At 41.4% G+C, this 23214-nt stretch overlaps 1 protein-coding gene across 4 annotated transcripts; it reads left to right on the plus strand.

Annotated features, from left to right (window-relative positions):
• The first annotated feature begins 3410 nt into the window (after positions 1–3410).
• On the plus strand, positions 3411–21202 carry LOC113016122 (signal transducer and activator of transcription 1-alpha/beta). 4 transcript variants are annotated; one of them, XM_026158692.1, is made up of 25 exons: positions 3411–3525; positions 6681–6811; positions 7565–7709; positions 7795–7890; positions 9486–9572; positions 9659–9737; positions 10115–10206; positions 10385–10536; positions 10985–11143; positions 11249–11341; positions 11756–11815; positions 11907–11927; positions 12024–12114; positions 12242–12283; positions 12949–13038; positions 13135–13233; positions 13326–13461; positions 13771–13826; positions 16628–16725; positions 16814–16953; positions 17199–17387; positions 17473–17548; positions 17629–17725; positions 19865–19915; positions 20853–21202. In XM_026158692.1, the coding sequence occupies exons 2-25, from the start codon at positions 6684–6686 to the stop codon at positions 20883–20885; spliced, it is 2310 nt and encodes a 769-aa protein (XP_026014477.1). In that variant the 5' UTR covers positions 3411–3525; positions 6681–6683; the 3' UTR covers positions 20886–21202. The 4 variants fall into 4 exon arrangements, with proteins under 4 accessions (XP_026014477.1, XP_026014479.1, XP_026014478.1 ...); XM_026158694.1 differs by having other exon boundaries at positions 16631–16725; XM_026158693.1 differs by having other exon boundaries at positions 6684–6811.
• The last annotated feature ends 2012 nt before the right edge of the window (positions 21203–23214 follow it).

A 23214-nucleotide genomic window follows, 5' to 3' on the forward strand; every position in this document is an offset into this window, starting at 1 on the left:
CTATATTGTATTTAGATAGAAGCTAGCGAGCTAACTCCCTGGTAACTTCTAACTCCGTTAAATGTCATAAATTCCGTTTTCATGGATGCCTGGATGTTAAACTCAATTGTTACACCTGGTAGAGCAGAACGCTGATCATTTTATTAAAGATGAAAGACTAGACAGTTTTTCAATTCTCAGTAATGCCACAGTGATTGTTTGATATATGGACCTGCAGCGGAGTTTAGGCCCAGACACGGCTAGTGACGTCAGACTGAACAATCGGATTTATAGACATGTACACACACACATGTACACACTAAATATACATATGTATACATATACAGACATATATACCTGCACATGTCCATACACATGGAAGGTCTATTATGCATGAAGTGGTGACCGTGGATGTTCACAGTGTCCAGTGACTTATGACATCGTGATTGAGGAGTTATAGAGTCCAACTGCTGTTGGGATGAATGATCTGCGAAAGCGCTCCTTCCTGCAGCGAGGGTGTTTCAGTCTCTGACTAAAGGAGCTGCTCAGCCCACTCACATACTCATGCAGTGGGTGATGTGGGTTGTTCATGATGGATGTCAGCTTTACTAACATCCTCCTCTCGCCAACCACCTCCACAGACTCCAGGGGACATCCCAGCATGGAGCTAGACCAGTTTGTCAATCCTGCTCCTGTTCCTGTCCGTGCATCCACTCCCCCAGCAGGCCACTGCATAGAAAAAGGCAGATGCTACCACAGTGTCATAGAATGTCCTTAACAGAGTCCTGCAGACTCTGAAGGACCTCAGTCTCCTCAGCAGGTGGAGTCAACTCTGGCCCTTCTTATACAGGACGTCTGTATTTGTAGTCCAGTCCAGTTTATTGTTGAGGTGAACACCCAGGTACTTATAAGAGTCCACTATCTCAATATCTTTCCCTTGGATGTTCACCGGTGTTGTAGGGGTTGACTTCCTCCTGAAGTCTATGATCATCTCCTTTGTCTTGCCAGCGTTGATTTGGAGTACGTTGGTCTCACACCAGCCAACAAAGTCACTGATGACCCCCCTGTATTCCTGATCATTCCCGTCTGATATGCATCCAATGATGGTTGTATCATCTGAGAACTTCTGTAGATGGCAATCGTCCGAATTATAACAGAAGTCTGAAGTGTAAAGGCTGAACAGGAAAGGTGAGAGAACCGTGCCCTGTGGTGCCCCCGTGCTGCAGATTACCACCTCGGACACACAGTCGTGGAGCCTCACATACTGTGGTCTGTTGGTAAGGTAGTCGATGGTCCATGCAGTCAGCTGTCTGCCTACTCTGGCTCCCTCCAGCTTCCCTCTCAGTAGTGCGGGTTGGATGGTGTTGAAAGCACTGATCCCACACTGCTTCAATAATGTTGAGGTCCGGGCTCCGGGGAGGCCAATCCATGACCGATAGTGTTCCACTCTGTGTTTTTTGTCTATCCAGGTATGTTTCTACTGCATTGGCAGTGTGTTTTGGATCATTGTCATGAAGAAAAATTAAACTGTTTCCAATCAGATGATTTCCAGATGGTATTGCATGCTGGATCAAAATGTGATGGTACTTTTCTATGTTGATAATTCATCAGTTTTGACAAAGATCTTCAATATTGTTGACTGAAATGCAGCCCAAACAATGTCGGAGCCTCCACCATGTTTTACAGATGACTGTAAACACTCACTGTACCTCTTTTCTGCCTACCGGTCTGCATATTAATGATGATTAGAACCATAAACATTCAGATCTGGATTCATCACTCCATCAGACTGGTTTCCACTTCCTTTCAGTTCAGGCCTTTTCTTCCTGTTCCCCTTCCTGTTTAAGAATGGCTTCCTGACAGCCACCTTCCACTGAGACCATTTCTGATGAGGCTTCAGTGAACATTAGATGGATCAGCTGAAGGTCCAGATGCATCTACTGTTATGATATTTTGATACCACGGTAAGCATTTACAGGATATTGTTTTATACAGGAAAACTGTTACTCAATAAGGCCGATCTACTAGTTGTTTTTCTCTTTCTCTGTGACCCAAGAATTAATGTGTAAGACTCACAAGCTGGTACCTGAAGGTCAAAAACACCACAGAGATGAGACCACTTCCTTACTCCCATCCTCCCTTTTTCTTTATCTCCTGGAAAAGACTCGTTAAAGGCTAGGTGGTTTGTTTCAGAATTCACTGATGAAAGAACTCTGTATTCTATGTCTAGGAGTGTATTTTGCTGGGATGATCATAAATTGTAGCTGAACTGATAAACTACACACAGGATACTTCTTGGCTCACAAGGCAGGAAGACGTTTCCTTATTTGGTCTGTACCGGTTTGAACTGGGAAAGCTGACACACGAACCTTTTTTCATCTATATAAACTGCTGTGTATCAAATAAACCTTTGAGTCGATTTGGGAAGACAACCTGAAGCAGTCTGTGTTTCCTTGTTCTCCCAAGCTGCTCCCGACGTCGTAACTAACCCAGCTGAATGGCATACCTGAGTGTTACTTTAAATAATTAGGAATCTTATAAGGAAAGGACAGAACTCTGCTTATCGCTCACGCCACGGAGGAAACCCGGGAAGGCAATTTCCTTCATCTACCACTTCCTTTTTTCCTCTGAAAGACTTAAGTGAAGTGGAAATGTAGCTAATGCCCAAAGAAAAACTTTGAGAGGTCCTTGGAAAGCCTGGGGAAATACTGCTCAAAACCACTTAGAAAATTACAGGAAATTCTGACTTCTTGGAAGAAATGTGGGCTGGGGCAAGACTTTTGTTCTCCATTGAAGTTTTCAACTTTGTAAAATATAAGAACTACAAAGAATAAATATTAGTGAAATATTTACGTTTTAAAACCGGTGATTAGCACCTTTTTGTTGTCGGTACAAGAGTATAACTTTTGATATTTAGACTACAATAAGATTTTTTTTTAAAGTTTAGTTTTTTTGTTATGTTTTTTAAATACGTCTTTTATTTTCAGTTATTACTTTCTTATTCCAGAATTTTTTTCACATGTCAACGATCAAACATAATTTTTAAGTTAAGTTTCAGTTTCAGAGTTGTAGGCGTCCTTGCAGCTTTCGCTTTCTCTGAAAACACGTGGTCACTCTTGGCTCTTCTCTGTACTGACTTTCTCCCTCCGAAAAGCCTGCGTCATGTTGCTTTAAACTCAATTAAAAATACATTTTATGTACAGTGTCGTTCTCTTTGACTTTGTACAATGACAAAATACATCTTGACTCTTGATGTTATGCTTACAGGGGCAGCTTTAAACAAAAAAACTCCTGTGTATTTTTTTTTTCAGGCATGCTTGGTAGCTGTCAACAACAGCCGTTTTTCCCTCTTTGTGATTGGCTGTCTCGTGGAAAAGGGCGGGGGCTTGTCGTAAATGGTGTGCGGTGATTGGCTGATAGTGTTCCGTAAAGTAAGCTGCGCCACTGGAGTAGAAAAAAGGTAGGAGAGCTGTTAGGGACTCAAGCGTTTTCGGAAACACAACTTACTTCCCGTGGAAGCTTGTTCACGTTACCTTTACATTAAAGGTAAGTTACATGACTTACATGTTCAAAAGGTGACGTTGTTTTATATTAATCGCATCTGTGACCCTTTTACACAGCAAGCCGTGCTAGGAGAGCACTTAAACTTGCTAATCGGTAATGCTTAAAAAAACGACTCCTGCAAACACTTGATGGCAGTTTACGGGATATAAGCGTTCCTCTGTGTATGTGTTAATATTTGTGTATCTGTCCGTAGCCGTTATTTAAATCAAATCTTAACTTTTTACACGCTTACGTCCATACCTCCAACCATTAGGGGTCCGAAACGTAAATAATTACCTGTCAACCCCGTGTAAAAGTCGGGATCTTAGTCGATGTGTAACACCAGATAAATTATTGTATATGCCGATCTCTCAGGTGAGGCACCAACATATAGATAATCTATTGAGTCTTGTATTGTTAGACGTTAAAATAAGGGGCTCTGCTTGAATCTTAAAAAAGACACATTACCGATTAGAGTTTGGCTGAGGAGAGCTGGAAAGGACCACAGGGCTGCCTTAAGTGACTTGGGGAGCCAGAAAGATTAAAAATTAAAGCTGTGAAATGGATTTACTGGCTATGATCGTCTCATGAATGTGGAATTAGGTCATATATATATAGATACACATACGTTTAAATACTCTTAATGATATATTTTTTAACTGATGCTGGAGGCAGAGTCGCATTTGTGGGGAAATTGAAACCTAAGCTGACCTTAGACGCCTCCTACATTCAGGTTTAGCCACTTGGAACAAGATAAATACAGATAAGATTGCGTTTGATTTAAAAAAAACAAAACAACAAAATGTTAATTTGTCTCTTCTTTAGCTGTCAAACAATCCTGTTTTACAATATGGGAATTAATCTGTGCAGCTAATTACAGTTTGAGCTTCAGTGTCTATGAAATCCAGCTACTTTTAACAGAAATCAGTGTTGGATGTTCCTTTACATCATCACACACATCTTTCTTTGTTTTTACTTTCTGATCTTAAGTCAGAGCACAACTGAGCCAGGAAGGAGGCGGGTGGCAGCCCGCGACAATCCTCGAGTCAGCACTTATCATTTCACAATTTCTCACACTGTAAACAAGCAGCTGGTTTTCTGTAGTGAGAAAAATGTTTTGGAGCTTCCTGACCTTTGTCTTCTGTCCACAGTGATGCAAGGAGAGTCAGAAATAAAAAAATATTTTCAATTAGATCTTCAAATTATTGAATTATCCTCATATATTTATGGATTTAAGATGAGTTCTTAGAAAACCAAGCTCAGAACAAATGACTAAAAAATGTTTCCTTTATTTATTCAGGATTATTATACACTTCTACACTGTATATAAACTTTAACTAAGTATCCACGTCTAGCGAATTCTCAAAAAGCGTAAATTCCCTTTAAAGGGTTTTTTAAAAAGTCTCAGATTTCTGCCACTTTTATCTCACAGCCTCATGATAATAGATTCTGTATGTTTTTATTAACTGTTGTGTGTCGACAGCGGAAGACTGCAGACAGAAATGTGACATACATGTCGATAAATTTACACACATGATCTGCTTTTGTGGGCGTTTAATAACCCAGCTAGGGTTTTCTTCAGTCTTTGATGACACACCAGTGAAAAAGTATATAAAATCAGACTTTTTCTGCTTATTTCCAGCTCCATATTTTCACTCCTGGACTCTGCTAGAGTAGCTTTGCATGATTCCCAGATTAGAATAATAATAATAATAATAATATTATATGGGGGCGATCGTGGCTCAAGAGTTGGGAGTTCGCCTTGTAATCGGAAGGTTGCCGGTTTGAGCCCCAGCTTGGACAGTCTCGGTCGTTGTGTCCTTGGGCAAGACACTTCACCCGTTACCTACTGGTGGTGGTCAGAGGGCCCGGTGGCGCCAGTGTCCGGCAGCCTCACCTCTGTCAGTGCGCCCCAGGGTGGCTACAATGTAGCTTGCCATCACCAGCGTGTGAATGTGTGTGTGAATGGGTGGATGACAGGTTGTGTAAAGTGCTTTGGGGTTCTTAGGGACTAGAAAAGCGCTATACAAATACAGGCCATTTACCATTTTTATTTATCTCATACTTGGTCTCCAGTTCATTCTCTGTCTAAGCTGTTTTAGCTCCTTCACTTTTAAGCTGACTTTAAGCAGCTCTGATTGGCTGCCCCTCACTATCAAGACTTTTGTTGCACATGTTAGAAATATGTGCCCTCCATGACATCATAAAGATCAAAGAGTAGGAAAAGGAATTTTTGAAACTGAGTATTTAGAGCAGTCTGAGGCTAGAGCGATTACTCGCACATACACTGTCCTCATTATTTGAGGCTCTGGTGCATGAACATCCACCACGAAACAGGATATGTATGACAGAAAAAATGCTTTAACATTTCTTATCTGTGAAACTAAAATGGTGAATAATCTTGCCTGATGCTCGGTAGAAAAGCCTGTATATATGTAGCCACCTTTTGTGCTTTTTAGGAAAATGATGAAGCTGAGCAATTTGGCCATCACCTACCTGTTGTTTTGAAACTGAGTGGCACTGATTACCTCTTATTTCTGACACTAACACAGATAAAAAGCAATAAAATTAAGTTCATGTTTAATTAGCAAGATGTGAAAATACAGATTTTAGTGAAAAAACGCACCAAGAGAGTTTATTTTATTGGCATCGCTGAGCAGGGGAAGTATGGGCTCAAAATGTGGTCATAAATATTTTGTACTTGTAAAAAAGATTTGTATGTGTAAAAAAAAAAAATTTGTGCATGCGTAAAAAAGATTTGTGTGTGGACTTAGCCCAAAAAAACCCCTGCAAGTTACAAGTATGAATTTTGACCCTATTTTTCTTCCTTTAAGCTGATTGGTCAACGTCATGTCAATCACAAATTCTGATTGGATTGTTACATTTGTGATTGACATGACATTCACCAATCAGATGAAAGGAAGAAAAATAGGGTCAAAATTCGTAGTTGTAACTTGCAGGTTTTTTTTGGCTAAGTCCACACACAAATCTTTTTTACAAGTACAAAATATTTATGACCACATTTTGAGCCCATAGGGAAGAGGCTATCTCACTGCTGGTCATTAGTAAGAATGCAGCTTTTAGACTCTCCCGTCTTTTGCGTAGACTGTGCCACATCGTGCAAAAAATGTCCTGACAGAGCTGCTTTCATTCACCAGAAGATGGCGCAGTGGGGCCAGCTTCAGATGCTGGACAGCAAGTACCTGGAGCAGGTGGATCAGCTGTACGATGACTCGTTCCCCATGGACATCCGTCAGTACCTGAGCAAGTGGATCGAAAGCATCGACTGGTAAGAAGTCCGAATAAAGGGCAGCGTCTTTTTTTTTTTTTTTTTTTTTGGCAAACGTTTCTCATCGACTCGTTTGAACCATTAAAAAGTTGTTTTTATTGTAATACCTGTACTGATTTACCTGAATTTTTTTTATCTGGCATATCCCCTCCATACAATAAAAAGAGGAATAACTAACACTAAAACAAGAAAATCAAAGGTTGCAAAGTAAATCAAAGCAAAGGTTAAACTGGATGTCCTGATGGAAAAGAAAACTGTAGGTGCATTTGTATCGACATCGTAGACCAAACAGAAGCGAGCTCACACTTGTGGACGTGGATCTGGATCTATGGTCCTGCACTGGAAAACAACAGGGTCACCAAGGATATGGAAAGCTTCATGACATTGTATCCACAATGCAGGGATATCTTTGCGCATATTGAGAGTTTTGGTTCAGCTGCAAAAATTTAATTACATGTGGGGGAAAAAGTCCTCACAGCCCATAAAATCCTGGTTGTAAAAGTGCAGAAATACCTGTCCTTCATCATCATTTCAGCATCTGTTCATTAACTGTTCCATTGCTAGATTTTTATCAGACCAAAGCAAAAGTGTTTGAGCTAATGAGACTGATAATCATGGACTTCTCAATATTTGGATAAAGGTTTTGTTGAAGCACAGCATTTGCTGAAAACCAATTTGTAACCCTTTCAAGGTTAACCCCAAACTGAGCGTCTTCTGTTCATGCTACTCAAAGACTTACTGTGGTCTCATCAGGGACACGGTGGCCATGCAGGACTCTCTGGCCACGGTTCGTTTCCACGACCTTCTCGCTCAGCTGGACGACCAACACAGCCGCTTCGCTCTGGAGAACAACTTCCTGCTGCAGCACAACATTCGCAAGATCAAGAGGAACTTGCAGGTCCGACCCTGGATTCGAAATACTTCTGTGTGAGGCAGGTTAAATTCCTTTATGTAACTAAAAGTACGAGCGGTTCTCTCTCCAGGATCGCTTCCAGGAAGATCCCGTCCACATGGCCATGATCATCTCCAGAAACCTGAAGGAGGAGCTGAAGATACTGGAGATTGCAAAGAGCACAGAGGTAAAAGCTGCAGCTCGGTTTCGTTGTTAGAACATAACTATGACAGCAGAATAACACCCGACAGATCTAAATCCTTCCGTTAATCAGACTCTGGCTTTAAATACACATTTACTTTTAGGCTCACACATCTGGGGTTTAAATTATAGACGAGTGTTCAGGATTCAAACAGCTTATAGGTGGATTACAGCCAGCTTCTGGTGCAGGTAGACCATCGTAAATCCTACCAGATGCAACTTAAAGCAAGAGAAAAGATGCTTTCAAGACAAAAATAGCTGAACAAATGATAAGAATTGTATTACTTTTCCAACTTAATGGCTGCTTGAATGCTCCAAAATCATGCTGATGCATGGTGCGTACACGTCTGCATGCTCTATGAATCAAAGCCCAATATGCACACAGGGACTGAGTTCTCATTCTTCAAAATGAAAAACCAACAGAAACAACCTCAGAATCAGCTTTTTTCTTATGTACTATAACTTTAGTGCATTAAATAAAGCTGTAAAAACCATTTCACCTTCATGCTGTTTATATTCTCTTACTCTCACAGAGTAAAAAAATAAATCATCCTTTTTTTGTTTTTTTTCCCAGTAATTTTTCATCTGCATGTTATCTTTCCACTCAAACACAGAAATTTCTATTTCACAGCCACAAGCCGTAATCAGAAGATTAAAGCAACCTTCTACTAGATCTAAAAGATAGAAAGAATTGGAAAGGATCTACTTCATTACACCCCTTATACCTATTTTTTTTTTCATGTATAAAACTGCAACGCTTGTGGGATAAATTACTTTTAATTTAAAAGGAAATACCATCTGTCCATCCATCTATCTTCTTCCGCTTATCCGGAGCCAGGTCACGGGGGCAGCAGCCCAAGCAGAGATGCCCAGGCCTCCCTCTCCCAAGCCATCCCCACCAACCTCCTCCACTTATCTGGAGGAACACCAAGGCATGCCAGCTGTGTCCTGGGTCTGCCCTGGGGCCTCTCCCGGTGGGACATGCCTGGAAAAGGAAATACTTGCCTGTGATATCCTCATTGATCCCAGAGTGATGTTTTTGGCCCTGATGAGAAACTGGCTAAAATTTGCTCCTCTGCAGACAGATCAGTGGACAAAACTATGACCCAAGTGAAACGTCTACAAGTCAGAACACTTGTCAAATACCTGAAAAGTCTGAACACCTTAAAACTACAGCAAGTGTTCCTTCTTTATTTAGCATGTTTTGCGATTCTGTTTTCTTCCCTCTTCTTTGTTTTTACTTTTAAATGCCTTATCTAGAAATCTGATTAAACATGAGGGTAGCAGCACGGGTTTCTGTTCATCTACACCACATACATTAAGATTGATGCAGTTTTGCTATCAAAACTACGATATACTCTGTGATAATGATGCTTAATGTTAGCTAAGGAGAGCGGATTTTGTCTTAAGATTGAGACACTTGGAGTGGGTGTAATCTTGATCTGATTTCGTTGTTTAGCAGAACTTTAACCTCTATGTCTAAATTAATACCTGAATTCAGTTTCACTTTTCAAGGTACCGAAGAGTCTAAACCTGTTTCTGTTTCAGAGACGTTAAAATGTGTGACCTCTGTTTCGGTAGGATGAGACCGATGGGGCAGTGTCGGCCATGGTGGTGGAGAAACAGAAGCTGGACAACAAAGTGAAAGAGATGAAGCACATAGTCCAGGTAAAACTATTACGCAGCGTGTAGGTCCCAGCTCGAGGTTGGCCCGGCTCTGCTGGAAAATCTCTAACGGGCTCTTTGACTATCAGGTGGTGGATCAGAACATTAAGAACGTAGAAGACCTGCAGGACGAGTATGACTTCAAAGTCAACACACTGAAGAACAGAGGTGAGGAAATCGTCCAGGCTCAGCTGTAGAGCCAAACCCCAAAATGTGATTGCAGTGATTTGGATGGCTGAGGAAGTACTTTTGGTAATACAGTGAAGATCAACATGTCAAGGGGCAATTTGAGTTATGGAGGCAGAGAAATAATTTCAGAGAGCTGACGGAGTTTTGAGGTTTTGAGCTAAAGCGCACTTGTTGCCAAATGCGGTGATCTGATCTTAAAAAATTGGAACAAAGTAGCTCGTGTTGGTAAAATTACAGAGTGAAAGGCCTTTTCCAAACTGACATATATTAAATGCTCTTAAAAGTTCATTTAAAATTCAATCTATGTTGCTTCCAAGTTTTAATTGTGTGCATTTTTTTTCCTTCTTCCTCCACAGAGAATGAAATGAACGGCATGACGGTGAAGGACCTGGAGAAGGAGAAGATGACAGTCGGGAGGATGTGCTTCGAGCTGAAAGCCAAGCGTCAGGTGACGAGAAACACGACTAACATATAATCCCTTTGAGGTCACTGGGCTGTAACAATAAAGTCATTTTGATCTTATAAACTTTTTCTTTCTGAGGAGTTTTAAACGCCATAACAGGACATTTGATGTGACTGATGCGATGGACTCTTGGGTGTGGGTTTTTTTGTTTTGATTTTTTTAGGACGCTGTGCTCGGGCTGAACGAGCTGCTGAACGTCACTCAGGCCCTGCTGGCAGAGTTGATCTCCGAGGAGCTGCCCGACTGGAAGCAGCGTCAGAAGATCGCCTGCATCGGTGGCCCGCCCAACGCCTGCGTGGACCAGCTGCAGAACTGGTGAGCCGCCCTCTCCATCCCATCTCTTCCTCTTTAATCGCCTCTTTCTTCACTTCCTCTTCTGCTTAGCCATCAATCTTAGTGTCTTTTTCATTCTTCCACCTATATTTAATATTTCCCTCACCTTCCTCATCGTAATTTTTCCATCAGTTTTTTTTCATCAGTTCATTTTGATTAAACACCTGCGAGGATGTGAACCTGTTTGAGAAGAAAGGTTAAAGGGGTTTAATAAGATGTTAAAATAGTTTGATAAAAGACGTAACATGGTAGATAAACAGATGAAAGTGGTCACTAAACGATATGGAAAAATCCTAAATGGAGGAGATAAATGACTGAAAGTAAATGGAGAACCAAAAGTAATCCAGGGTCCAGTTCATGAACAGTTCTTCGGTCGACTGGGTGCTTCATCTGGTGTGTTATCTGATCTCCTGTCCTCGCCCTCCTGCAGGTTCACGGCAGTAGCGGAGAGTCTGCAGCAGGTCCGTCAGCACCTGAAGAAGCTGCAGGAGCTGGAGCAGAAGTTCACTTATGAGAACGACCCCATCACATTGAAGAAGGCTTACTTGGAAGGCCGAGCTCTGGAGCTCCTCAAAAACCTGCTGTCCAAGTATGAAACCCTTCACTCTTTATTGTTATCATTATTATTATTATCATTATTATTGCTGAGTGTTGTTATTATTGGCTGTTAACCTGGATTCTGATCTGTGTGAAGCTCTCTAGTTGTAGAGAGGCAGCCTTGCATGCCCACCCACCCACAGAGACCACTGGTGTTGAAAACAGGCGTCCAGTTTACGGTGAAACTTCGGTAAGAAGTTAAATGTGAAGTGTTTACGTGTCTTTCTGCCCTGACCACTAAATCATTTTTACATTTATATAAGTTATATAATAATTCATATAATTTCTCATTTATATAATTTCTAAAAAAATAAATAAAACAGAACCAGTTTATTACCACTCTTGGTCCTGTCATGCTTGGTATTGATCCAATACTGATACCAACATTGGTATCCATACTATCTATACATCCCTGAGCCTGGCTCTGCTGGAGGGTTCTTCCTGTTAAGAGAGAGTTCTTCATCCCACAAAATAAATAAAATAAGAATTTTTCCTTCTTTGTTTTGTACCCAAATGAAATGAAAACGCAGAAATTGCGTCAGGTGATGTTTATCTGTTGGTGAGCGTCAGCTTCCTGTTTCAGTCTCGTTTCCTTTCGGTTCAGGTTTCTGGTGAAACTGCAAGAGTTTAACTACCAGCTCAAAGTCAAGGCCCTGTTTGATAAGTAAGCAAATTCTCACCTTTGCTTTTGCCGCTTTGAATCATCATGCTGCATGTTTCCAAATATGTAACACTTTTTTTTTTTTTCTCCTCAGGGATGTTACAGAGAAGAAAGGGTACGTCTGAAATGTATTCATACACATTGAAATATATAACGTGTTATTCAGTAACGCAGCTGATTAATAGCTTTCCATTGATCATCTTTGAATCAGGTTCAGGAGGTTTAACATTTTGGGGACAAACACCAAAGTCATGAACATGGAGGAGTCCAACGGCAGTCTGGCAGCAGAGTTCAGACATTTGGTAAAATCAGTGTCTTAGTATTAAACCCACAGTATTCCCTTCCACTGGTTATATATTGTTTTTATTATTTAGGGAGATTTCTTAGACACCCTAATAGTGATGCCTTTCCAACTTAATCTCCATACAGCAACTCAAAGAACAGAAAGGACCTGGAAACAGAACAAATGACGTAAGAGCCTTTAAAACTTTATTCCATATAATACACAAACCTGCTCTGTGTGTTTGAGACTGCAGGTCACATACTGGCTGTTTTACAGTCATCATAGAGGCCTTCAATATGCAACAGACTCGTCTACCTGGATGTTTTTTCTTCCTCTTCTTTAGCTGTAGGAGCGCGCCCTCCTTCTCTGCGCTTATTCTCTTGTGTGGTGGAATATAACCATTAAATTAGTAATTCTGTCCAGGCCGAATGTCACATGAAAATCACCGTTTCAGCTTCCCACGGCATGTTAGTGCGAAAGCTTCAAAATAAAAGTTCTTTAGAAAAAACTGAAGGGATTTTATAGAACTAACAGTGGCCTAAAAAATCATTTTATATGTAATGCACACTAGAAAAAGAAAAGAATTCATTGTCCCGCATTACAGCTTACATAGCTATATGAGGAACCTTGTTCTACTTTATATGTAACCTCTGTAAATGTGACGTAAGGACAGATATGGACACATAGTTTGTTTTGTTGGAGAAAGATTGTAAACTACATTTGATGTGGTTTTACGTGTAGATTGGTGATGTGGAGTGAAGTTTAGTTACAGGAACGTTGCATGCTTCCTGCAGAGGCTTGGGGAAGGGTGTTGTGTGTTTTGGGTAAGCTGAGTGTGTCTCTGGGTGTTCAGGGTCCTCTGATCGTCACCGAGGAGCTCCACTCGCTCAGCTTTGAGTCGGAGCTGCAGCTCAACCAGTCCGGACTCGACATCAAACTTGAGGTGAGACCCGCCCTTTGTTCATGCTCAGAATTAAACTGGAGTTGATAGAGGAGATTAAACCCTGCTGCTTCCTCCTGTCGTTTTATTTATTTCTAGGCCATTTCTCTGCCCGTGGTCGTCATCTCCAACGTCTGCCAGCTACCCAGCGGCTGGGCCTCCATCCTCTGGTACAACATGCTGACCACGGAGCCCAAAGTGAGAACACGCTTTGATTTCAGTCCGCTCCTAGCACCTCCACGTACCCTCGCTTTTGTCTCTTACCAATCTCCAACTGTCATATTTTCCAGAACCTGAAGTTCTTCCTCTCCCCTCCTGCGGCGAAGTGGTCTCAGCTCTCCGAGGTGCTCAGCTGGCAGTTCTCCTCCGTCACCAAGCGAGGCCTGAACCAGGAGCAGCTCAACATGCTCGCTGATAAACTGCTCGGTGAGACGCACAAAAATAACATGTGGTAATGTTTTAAGAAAATTCAAGGCCACTAAATATCTTTTAAAGTCTCTGTTTTATTCATAACAGGCTTAAACCTTAACTATAACTAAAGATCTTAACCCTCAATCTGTCGTTTCTTTACTACTGATGAAATATAAGACGATCTGAGGCTCAGAAAGCTGCAGACCAAAACGAATGGCTCAAAGTCAACAAATGGCCGACTGTCACTGCTGTGCTAATAAACTTCTACCTGCAGCACACATGAATAACCTGCAGATGTTTGTACCTGGTTGTTTTTCTGTGAAGGAACCAAAGCTCAGAGGAACCCGGAGGGACTCATCCCCTGGACCAAGTTCTGCAAGGTGAGCCATAGTCTGATAAGCCTCATTTATCCAGCTGATAATGATTTCATTTATATTCAAAACCAGGAGACTCAGAGGGCAACGTAACAATCACAAAGGTTAAAACTTAAAAAAAAAATGCAATTATGGAGGTGTTGATGTAAATAGTTACAAATAAAAACAAAGTCCGTAAAGACTGTTTGATACACTGTACTGCCAAAAGTACTCACTCGCCTGCCTTCACACACACACACATCAACTTGAGTGACGTCCCATTCTTAATCCATAAGGTTTGATATGATGTTGGCCCTTTGCAGCTATAACAGCTTCAGCTCTTCTGGGAAGGCTTTCCATAGGTTTAGGAGTGTTTTGAGGAATTTTTTACCATTCTTCCAGAAGCACATTTGTGAGGTCAAACTGTTGATTTGAGGACAGGACTCTGTGCAGGCCAGTCAAGTTCTTCCACACCAAGCTCACTCATCGATGTCTTCATTGACTTTACTCTGTGCACTGGTGAACAGTCATGTTGTACCAGGAAGGGACCATCCGCAAACTGTTCAAAGCTGAGAACATGATATTGTCCAACATGTCTTGATATGCTGAACCCTCTATGTTCCTTTCACTGGAACTAAGGGTCTGAGCCCAACTCCTGAAAAACAACCCACATCATAATAACCGCTCCAACAAACTTTACACTTTGCACAATGCAGTCAGACAAGTACCGTCTAGACCAGGGGTCAGCAACCTTTAACACCCAAAGAGCCATTTGGACCCGGTTTCCACGCAAAGGAAAACACTGCGAGCCACAAATACTTTTTGACATCTAAAATGAAGATAACACTGTATGTATTGTTTTTTACCTTTATGCTTTGTGTGAACAACTAAGGTGTGTTGCTTATGAAATCCATGAAGTGCTACAGAGAAAATTACATTTTATTTATGTAATGAACACATTTTGAACTCTTAAAGAAATATAACCAAAGGAAAACGATCCATGTAGCAAAGAAAAACTGTTGTGTGCCACCCTTATATCGTCTTTGGGCTTTTGGAGCGTAGCAGAGCCTTGACCTGAATTTTAAAAAATAATTGGAAAAAAGCACTACGCTACTATGCAACGGGGCGATTGTGGCTCAAGAGTTGCCGGTTCGAGCCCCGGCTCCGACAATCTCGGTCGTGGTGTCCTTGGGCAAGACACTTCACCCGTTGCCTACTGGTGGTGGTCAGAGGGCGCCAGTGTCCGGCAGCCTCGCCTCTGTCAGTGCGCTGTAGCTACAATGTAGCTGCCATCACCAGTGTGTGAATGTGTGGATGACTGAATGTAGTGTAAAGCACTTTGGGGTCCTTAGGGACTAGTAAAGCGCTATATAAATGCAGGCTATTTACTAAAAAATGAAAAATAAATATTTGCATAAATATTTATTTATTTACTTATATTTATTTTACCTGGTAAATGTGTGTGGCGGGGCGTGGTCTGCAGTGCCGCTGCATGTGAGGAGGCGGACGCACCTGAGCGGCACCCGCAATCACGCCTCGCCGCCTTAACGTCTGTGCTCTCTATGCTGTTGTGTTGGTGTGTGTCGGGCTGTGAGCTGAAAAGCTACAGCCGGCTGTATACGTACAGCAGCTGTGTGTGAAAAGTGGTCAATAAAGAGATGCTGAAAAGCATGTTCATGGAAATATCGTCAGGTCTGCCGTGGTATGTTTACAATGGAACTTCTGCTGCTGAACCTCTGCGCACAGTGAAGTGACTTTCATCTTTGCGTGGGACTGTAAGCCGTCATCTGTGAGGCGTGAGCGGTGTTTGTTTTTAACATAGTTCACGGTGGAGCTGCTGACATAATGTGGATCTGAAGATCCATAATTGGCCTACCAGGGGTTGAAAGTCTCGGGAAATGCACGGCGTTTCGGCGGGTATACTGGCTTCCGCGAGTGTGACGCTATTTTGAGCGACGAAAAATAATAAAATATAATTTTATTTTTATATTTCAAAATCACAATAATCTTCCAATTTAGAACTACAAGTTTAAAAAGAACTAACACAAAAAATACACTTCAGCTAAATACTTGTCATTTATTTTCCCAAACCACGCGGAGCCGCAGTATAAGGACTGCGTCTACACCAGGTTGCCGACCCCTGGTCTAGACTGAAAACTGTGATTCTTCGCTCCAGAGAACACGTTTCCACTGCTCTAGAGTCCAGTGGTGGAGTGCTTTACACCACTGCATCTGACGCTTTACATTGGCAGTCTTTGGTGATTGACTTTGGAGAAAGTCTGCATCCCACAGCTGACTGGAATATTTAGTAGTAAGGAAATTTCATGCCTGGACTTGTTGCACAGGTGGCATCCTGTCACGATACCATGCTGGATTCATTCAGTCATTCATTCACTGAGCTCCTCAGAGCGACCCAAATGTTTGTAGAAACAGTCTGCATGCACAGGTGGTGGATTTTATCCAGTCGTGGCCATGGAAATGACTGGAACACCCGAATTTTAAGATTTGGATGGCTGAGTGAATACTTTTGGCAACATAGTGTATTTATATCAGTGTCTTCATCTATATCCATCTAACAAGTGGGTATCTTTGTCATCAGCTTCTTTTCTATTGGCCCTAAGTTTACTCCCAAATAAAGCTTTTAAAGATTGTTTTAATGTTGAGTATAACTGACGCTTGAGCCACGTTCCCATGGCTGCAGCCTCCTCAGGCAGCTTGCTCCAAAGCCTTGACTCTGGAGCAGCTGCCTCGTGATCTGAGCCAACAAATATTCGCCTGTAATCACTTTTATTCATCGTGCACTGAACCAGACTTTGTGATTCGTCCAGCAGCAGAGCGCAAACGAGAAAGCGTTCCCTTTCTGGTTGTGGATTGAAGGTATCCTGGACCTGATCAAAAGACACCTGCTGTCCCTCTGGAACGATGGGTGAGTGGCGCTCTAGTGAAGCTGCGAGAGTCCGTGGGGGGAGAATTTAAGCGGTAAACATGAGTTTGTTTGTTTTCTCCTCCTGCAGCTGCATCATGGGATTCATCAGTAAGGAGAGGGAGAAGGCTCTGCTGACTGACAAGTGTCCGGGCACCTTCCTGCTCAGGTTCAGCGAGAGCAGCCGAGAGGGAGCCATCACCTTCACCTGGATCGAACACGACGTCCACGGTAATACAGTCACTTCATTTGACCTTCATTTACACTTTCAACAACACAAAACTTGAAATTTTGAAGGTTTTCATGATTAAACGTCTCTAAAGATGTGGCTGACGAGACATTTTTATTTTGGGAGATTTCTCTACGACTTCAAATCAAACCACATGAACCAATAGCCTTGATGTCCTGTGCAAGAAGTAAGTTTGAAGGAGGTTTAGTCCTCAGATTTAATCTCTTTGGTCTCTTTTTCCACGCAGACAAGCCGGTCTTCCACTCCGTGGAGCCGTACACGAAGAAAGAGCTTTCCGCCGTCTCGCTCCCCGACATCATCCGCACCTACAAGGTAATGGCAGCGGAAAACATCCCAGAGAACCCGCTTCGCTTCCTCTACCCCAACATACCCAAAGACAAGGCCTTTGGGAAGTACTACCCCAAACCATCAGAGGGTAAGAGCTGCTGTTACGTTTGGTTTTCGCCCATAAATACTCTGATACTCTGCAGACCTTCATCCAAGCTTCATTTACCTTCCAGCTGCTGAACCGATGGAGTTTGAGGACACGGACAAGACTGGCTACATGAAGACGGAGCTCATTTCGGTTTCAGAAGTGTAAGCAGAGAGAAACAAACGCATCACGACTAAAGAGAAAGACTTAACGTGTAATCATGGTTTGTGTCCGTGTGGTTCAGACATCCGTCCAGGCTACAGGACAACATGATGCCGATGTCTCCGGACGACTACAAGGCTCTGGAGCAGTACGTGAGCCCCAGAGACATTGACGCTGTGGTGAGTCAGCACTGTTTAAACTATAAATTTGGTATTAGCCGAGCAGTAGTAAAACTTCAAAAAAGTACAACGCAAACCAGAAATGAAGGCTGTTCACCTTCAAAGTAAAAGTTGCAATCTTTGTAACCTAGGGTGCTTGGGAAATAAAAGCGTCTGGACTTCTTTAAGTTTCCTTTAACCTCCTAGGACCCGAACTCTTCCAAAGCATGCATTTTTAATTTCTTTTTGATATTTGGGCATATTGGGGCCCGATGAATGTAAAAACAAAGAATTACCAGATTTTTTTTTTTTTTACCTTTTGTTTTTAAGAAAAATAAGAGCCACATATGAGGATATTCGTTTAAAATTTTGACAGAACAGTAGCAGTATAGTGTCCTCGTAGGTGGATATCAGGCCCTTGTAGAGCAAAATTGAGTATTTTGGTCTAAATAACCCAAAATGTGATGTCCACATATGTGGACACCAGGTCCTAGGAGGTTAAGATGTTTCACCTCCTATCCAAGAAGCTTCTTCAGTTCTAATTGATCCTCTATCGAATCACAAAGTCCAAGGTGTGAAAACGGTGTGGGTCACAATCAGCCAAGGTGTCGGGTGTACGCCTTGTGAAGCCCAGCCCCACCCTATCATGTGATTTACTGAGGTCAGATGGCCCAGGGTGTGAGTGGGCGTTAAGGTGTCTGGGAAGGGATCTCAAAACTGGCGTATAGATGGCAGACAGTTGGCGTTGTAAACCATCGCCTCTGTTCAAAGACAGTCGTTCACAGTGGACATAGATGGCGTCTTTCACTCTCTTTTTCAAACCATCTGTCCTCTCTATCCAAAATGTGAACATTGGCATCCTTAAAAGAGCGACCTTTGTCCTTTAGATGCAGATGAACAGCTGAGTCTTGTCCCGTGGAGGAAGTTCTTCTATGTTGTGCCATGCGTTTATGAAGTGGCTTTAAGTCCAGATGCTTTTCTTTCCAAGCTCTTTAGACTATGATGACCTGGATGACTAAGAACCTTCACAGACACTCTTTGTCACCCTTTGCCAGAGCTTTTATTTTGAAGGCAAACGATCTTGAGCAGTTGGGCAATGTCTGTAGACAAGTCCAACTGCTCACAAGGAGGTCTTTGCCAATCGGATGGGCAATACGCATTTTTCCCTAGCAACAGGTGGTTGTCAGGGACCAAATTGTCAGTACGTTTAACTGAGGCTTTAGCAATTATTTTCCCACCAACTATCACAATTCATTTCTCTCTCACAACTGGTCTGTAAGCGTGTGTGAGTGGAACTTTATTTGCTCGATCCTACATCATCACAATGACAAAATGGCGGACAAGTTAATATCACATGCTTATTGGTCATGTGTCCTCAAATCCTCAGTTTTACCCATCATCACTTGAAGTTGCTGGTTGTCATTGACTCTCTTGTCACCACCTTGCTGCTCTCTGTGTGGATGGCCCTTTCAGCACCACCTTGTGGCAGTATGCAGATTGCAGCGGGCAAGCAGGAGCCCGAGGATTTGGACTGATTCTGGTTCATCTTCACTTTCATTGTTTCCATTCGTGTGTGTGTGTGTGTGTGTGTGTGTGTGTGTGTACTTACTTTTTGGTGAACGAGGTCGCCACAAAACCGAGAGGTCCTGTCAGCAAGACCATCAAGTTTGGTGCAACCAGGAGGGTGAACCTGAAGATCAAACCTCCTAAAACATGTTACTGTTGTCTTCTGTCTATGCAAAGATGCAAATTAATGGAAATTTGCTCTGCATGCTCTGAATGGGGACAATTGTCCAAAACCCATCAGCAGTGATTCCCCTCACTTGGCCATCAGTTAGAAATGATGAAGGAGCTTATTGATGGCGTCTGAAAGCAGCTGGCGCTGAATCCTTACACTCTGATGTCATTTAGAGATGAAAAGAGAGAAATTTTGAGTAATCTTTGTCTCTTTTTTTAAAAACATGGCAGTATAAATGACCTTCTGCCCCTGGAGAAACAGTTTTTGTTTTGTTTTTCCTCTTGGCACTGCATGATGTCATTGAAAAGGGACTTCCTTTTATGGACACCAGTTTCTAGTGTTGGGACAGGCTCCAGCCCCCCTTTACTGCATCAGCTGTTCCTGTTGTCTATCCCTCTACAATGTTTCTGTCTGTCTTCTAGGTCTGCTTTCAGGCCAACAATCTGCTGGATCTCGAAGACTTTGACCATCAGGTAGATGCAGCTTCAGCGTTGCGCTGCTGTGTGTTAAAGTTTAGTCGGTGTAGCTTTGACACACCTGCTGCATGTTGCCATACTAATGTTTAAACTCCCTCAAGTGTTTAGCACATCATCCTCACTTGTGTGGGCCGCCCAGGTAGATTAAGTTTATTTCCTTTTTTTTTTTTCTTCTTTAAAAGAAAATCCATCTGACAGGACAACACGGTCCATGATTTGGACAGCCCTCCTCGTTCTTATTTTCAAAGTTTAGGGTCCAGCATGATTTTGGAAGGGTTTCTAAAGATTTTAACATTTATTTGGCAGTTTAGCAGTCAAGACTTGATCGGAAGGCGAGAGGGTGCAAGGAAAGATGAAGCAAAGGATTGCTGGTCGACCAAACCCAAGCTTTCAGCTATAAGGCATGCGTGCCTGCTAACCAGTAAACTAAACTGCACCACTGGTTTTTAGACTGGCTTCTGACATGCCAATTTCTGATATGACTTTGAACTGGTTTCTGACCCTTTTTTTGACATGAGTTTTGACTGTTTTCATTTTTATTTGAGTCGGTAGCTGCGCTTGGTCTCAGTATTGTATTTTTTCACGTAATCCAGTCTGCCTCTGTGATGTTGAGCTCTGTACTGTGTGATTTAGACCACTGGCTACAGGACACATTGTTCTTCATGTAGCTGAGAATATTTCCCAGATGTATTTTGGCCTAAATTGTCTCAATTTTGTTGAAATGAGAACATTGATAATAAAAGCATGAAGCTCTTCTTCCTTGCTAACCCTGTTACCCTGTAACTGCCAGCACGTTTTGTGTTTTTCTGTTTTCTCTGTAATATTGTAGGTTCTTTACCTTACAATATAAAGCGCCTTGAGGGAACTGTTGTTGTGATTTGGAATTATATTAAAAATAAAAAAATTAAATCAAATTTTACTTATTTCTTTTCAGATGAGTGCAGCAGACTTTCGAGATGGAAACTGAAGGGAAGTCATATTCCTTTGACCTTCATTCTTCTCCTTGTACTGTACTTTTCACCAGAGGTCATCAGGTTATGTACTCGACTCTTAGATTCCTGTATGATTTTGACAGCACGGTCACCTTTCAGAAACAGGAGAAAATTTTCTCCTTTTTTTTGTACATAGTGTTTCTTTTTGATTAACTGTGAACTTTAAAGCCCTCAGTATCCTCTGCTGTAAAACTGTAGCATTTAAAACGTTTCTGCTTGCTTCATGAGAAATGATCATCATAAATGACTGTTTGGATTCATTTTATCAGTATAATAAATGCTTGTATTAAAATGAGTCAGTCATGCTTTGTTTTTAAGGTATAAAAACCTACTCTTTCACTCACCCCCTCCCTGATCCTGTTGTGAGGTTTCTTCCTGTTTAAAGGGAGTTCTTCTTCCCCACCATCGCATCATTTGATGGTTAGGGTTCTTTCAGTAATACTGTCTGATCTTTACCTTTATAATAAAAAGCATTAAAACAACAGTTGCTATAAAATTATATAAAAAGTATAAAATTAAGTTAACCTCCTAGCACCTAGCGTCCACATGTGGACATCACATTCTGGGTTTTTGCTCTACAGGGGCCTGATATCCACTCACGAGGACGTTATGCTGCCACTGTTCTATCAAAATTTAAAACAAATGTCCTCTTATGTGGATCTCATTTTTGTCAGAAACAAAAATCAGGTTAAAAAAATAAATAAAAAATTCTGCTAATTGTTTGTTTTTTACATTCTTCAGGTCCCAATCAGCCCAAAGAGCAAAGAGAAATCAAAAAGGCATGCCATGAAAGAGTTCGGGTCTTCGGAGGTTAAACTGAACTAACACACTGTTAAGGTTACAGGTTTCACACTGATATTTTTCTGCTGCTTCTAAACTGGGCCAAGTAACATCAGTATAACGATTGATACATGTACTGTCAACAGAGCAACTGATTTTACAAAGATGAGAGTTTAAACAATGCAGACCAAAAACACAGATGCTGCAGTGTGAGAGGAAAAGCATTGTGAGGTAACATACTATTCAAAGGATGTTCTTCAAAAGTTTTGGCCAGTAAGGCTGGAAAAGATCTAATACATTAATAAAGTTTAGACTTTGTGAAGGCAGGAAGTGAGTTGAGACTCACAGCTCTATCACTGAGATGCAGGAGAATCTGAATTATTTCAATAAATTCATTAAAAAAAAAAAAAAAAGGATGGTTTTCAATTTTTAGTCTTTCAGCTGCTTCGGCGCTATGTACAGTAGCGCTCAGAGTAAAGAAAATAAAAACAGAATTCAAATACGCTTAGTCTACCTGCAAAGTACAAACAGATATCCTCTTTTAGGGTCATACAGTCCCAGTCAAAAGTTTAAGACTCGAAAAATGGCAGAAAAAATCGTATTTTGCATGGTTGGATCTTAACAAGGTTCCAGGTAGAGCTTCAATATGCAACAAGAAGAAATGGAGTGAGACTAAACATTTTTTAATTGGTCTTAAACTTTTGTTTAGTAATGTTTAAAGAACAATAACTGTTGAACTGTTTACAGCCAACAGGTGGAAAAAAGTCACAGAGCAAAATTGTGTTTTAGAAAACAAATTTCACAACACAAAGACTTTAGACCTTCCTGGCGTTGACACACAGAGGTCAGAGGGATCTTCCAGGAGTGGCGATGCTGGTCATTTAATTTCAAACCTGTTGCTCTGGAGTGAGTTACTGTATCTAGATAAGATGAAATCCTGACTACTGGCCTCAGGTGTCTGCCACCATGTTTCAAACTGGTTTTAAAATCTATTTCTTCCATTATTCTGAACTGGTTCTAGACTGGGACAGTTGCTGTGAATTTAAAGATCAAAGTTTAGTCTAGTTGTACACAAAAATGTTTCCTACAAGCTAAATATTCTCCAGCCCAAAGTCAAGAGTGCTGCGGCTGACTTAAAAACCAAAGAAATCTCATGGGGCCCATCCAATCTTAACCTTCACTCTAACCAAAATACATCACTTTTACTTTCTCTTGTATTTCACTGAAAATTGTATTTAAAAACAAACCACACATAAAATACTAAAACTACTCAGTCATAAGTGTTACCAGGTGAGACATGAGTAATATCACCAACAACTACCATACTGCCTGTAAATACATTTATATAAATATGTTACTGTACATACTCGAGTAATGCCAAAAGTTGAAGTCTTTGAATATCAGGAAAATAAATCTGTTTGATCAAATACAAACAGGTGAAGTTTTATATTTTAAGACCTACTGCTCTCTTATTTAATTTCAGCCAGTTAAACGTCAGTTTTATATCATCACATTAAAGGTACT

Source organism: Astatotilapia calliptera, chromosome 23 (assembly GCF_900246225.1).
Source record: "Astatotilapia calliptera chromosome 23, fAstCal1.2, whole genome shotgun sequence".
Classification (NCBI taxonomy): Eukaryota; Metazoa; Chordata; class Actinopteri; order Cichliformes; family Cichlidae; genus Astatotilapia; species Astatotilapia calliptera.

Excerpts from the sequence above, each read along its gene's own strand:
- LOC113016122 (XM_026158692.1), top strand. The coding sequence starts at position 6,684 with ATGGCGCAGTGGGGCCAGCTTCAGATGCTGGACAGCAAGTACCTGGAG. Across the intron at positions 7,710-7,794 it reads AGATCAAGAGGAACTTGCAG|GATCGCTTCCAGGAAGATCC; the intron begins GTCCGACCCTGG and ends TTCTCTCTCCAG. Across the intron at positions 17,388-17,472 it reads CTACCCCAAACCATCAGAGG|CTGCTGAACCGATGGAGTTT; the intron begins GTAAGAGCTGCT and ends TTTACCTTCCAG.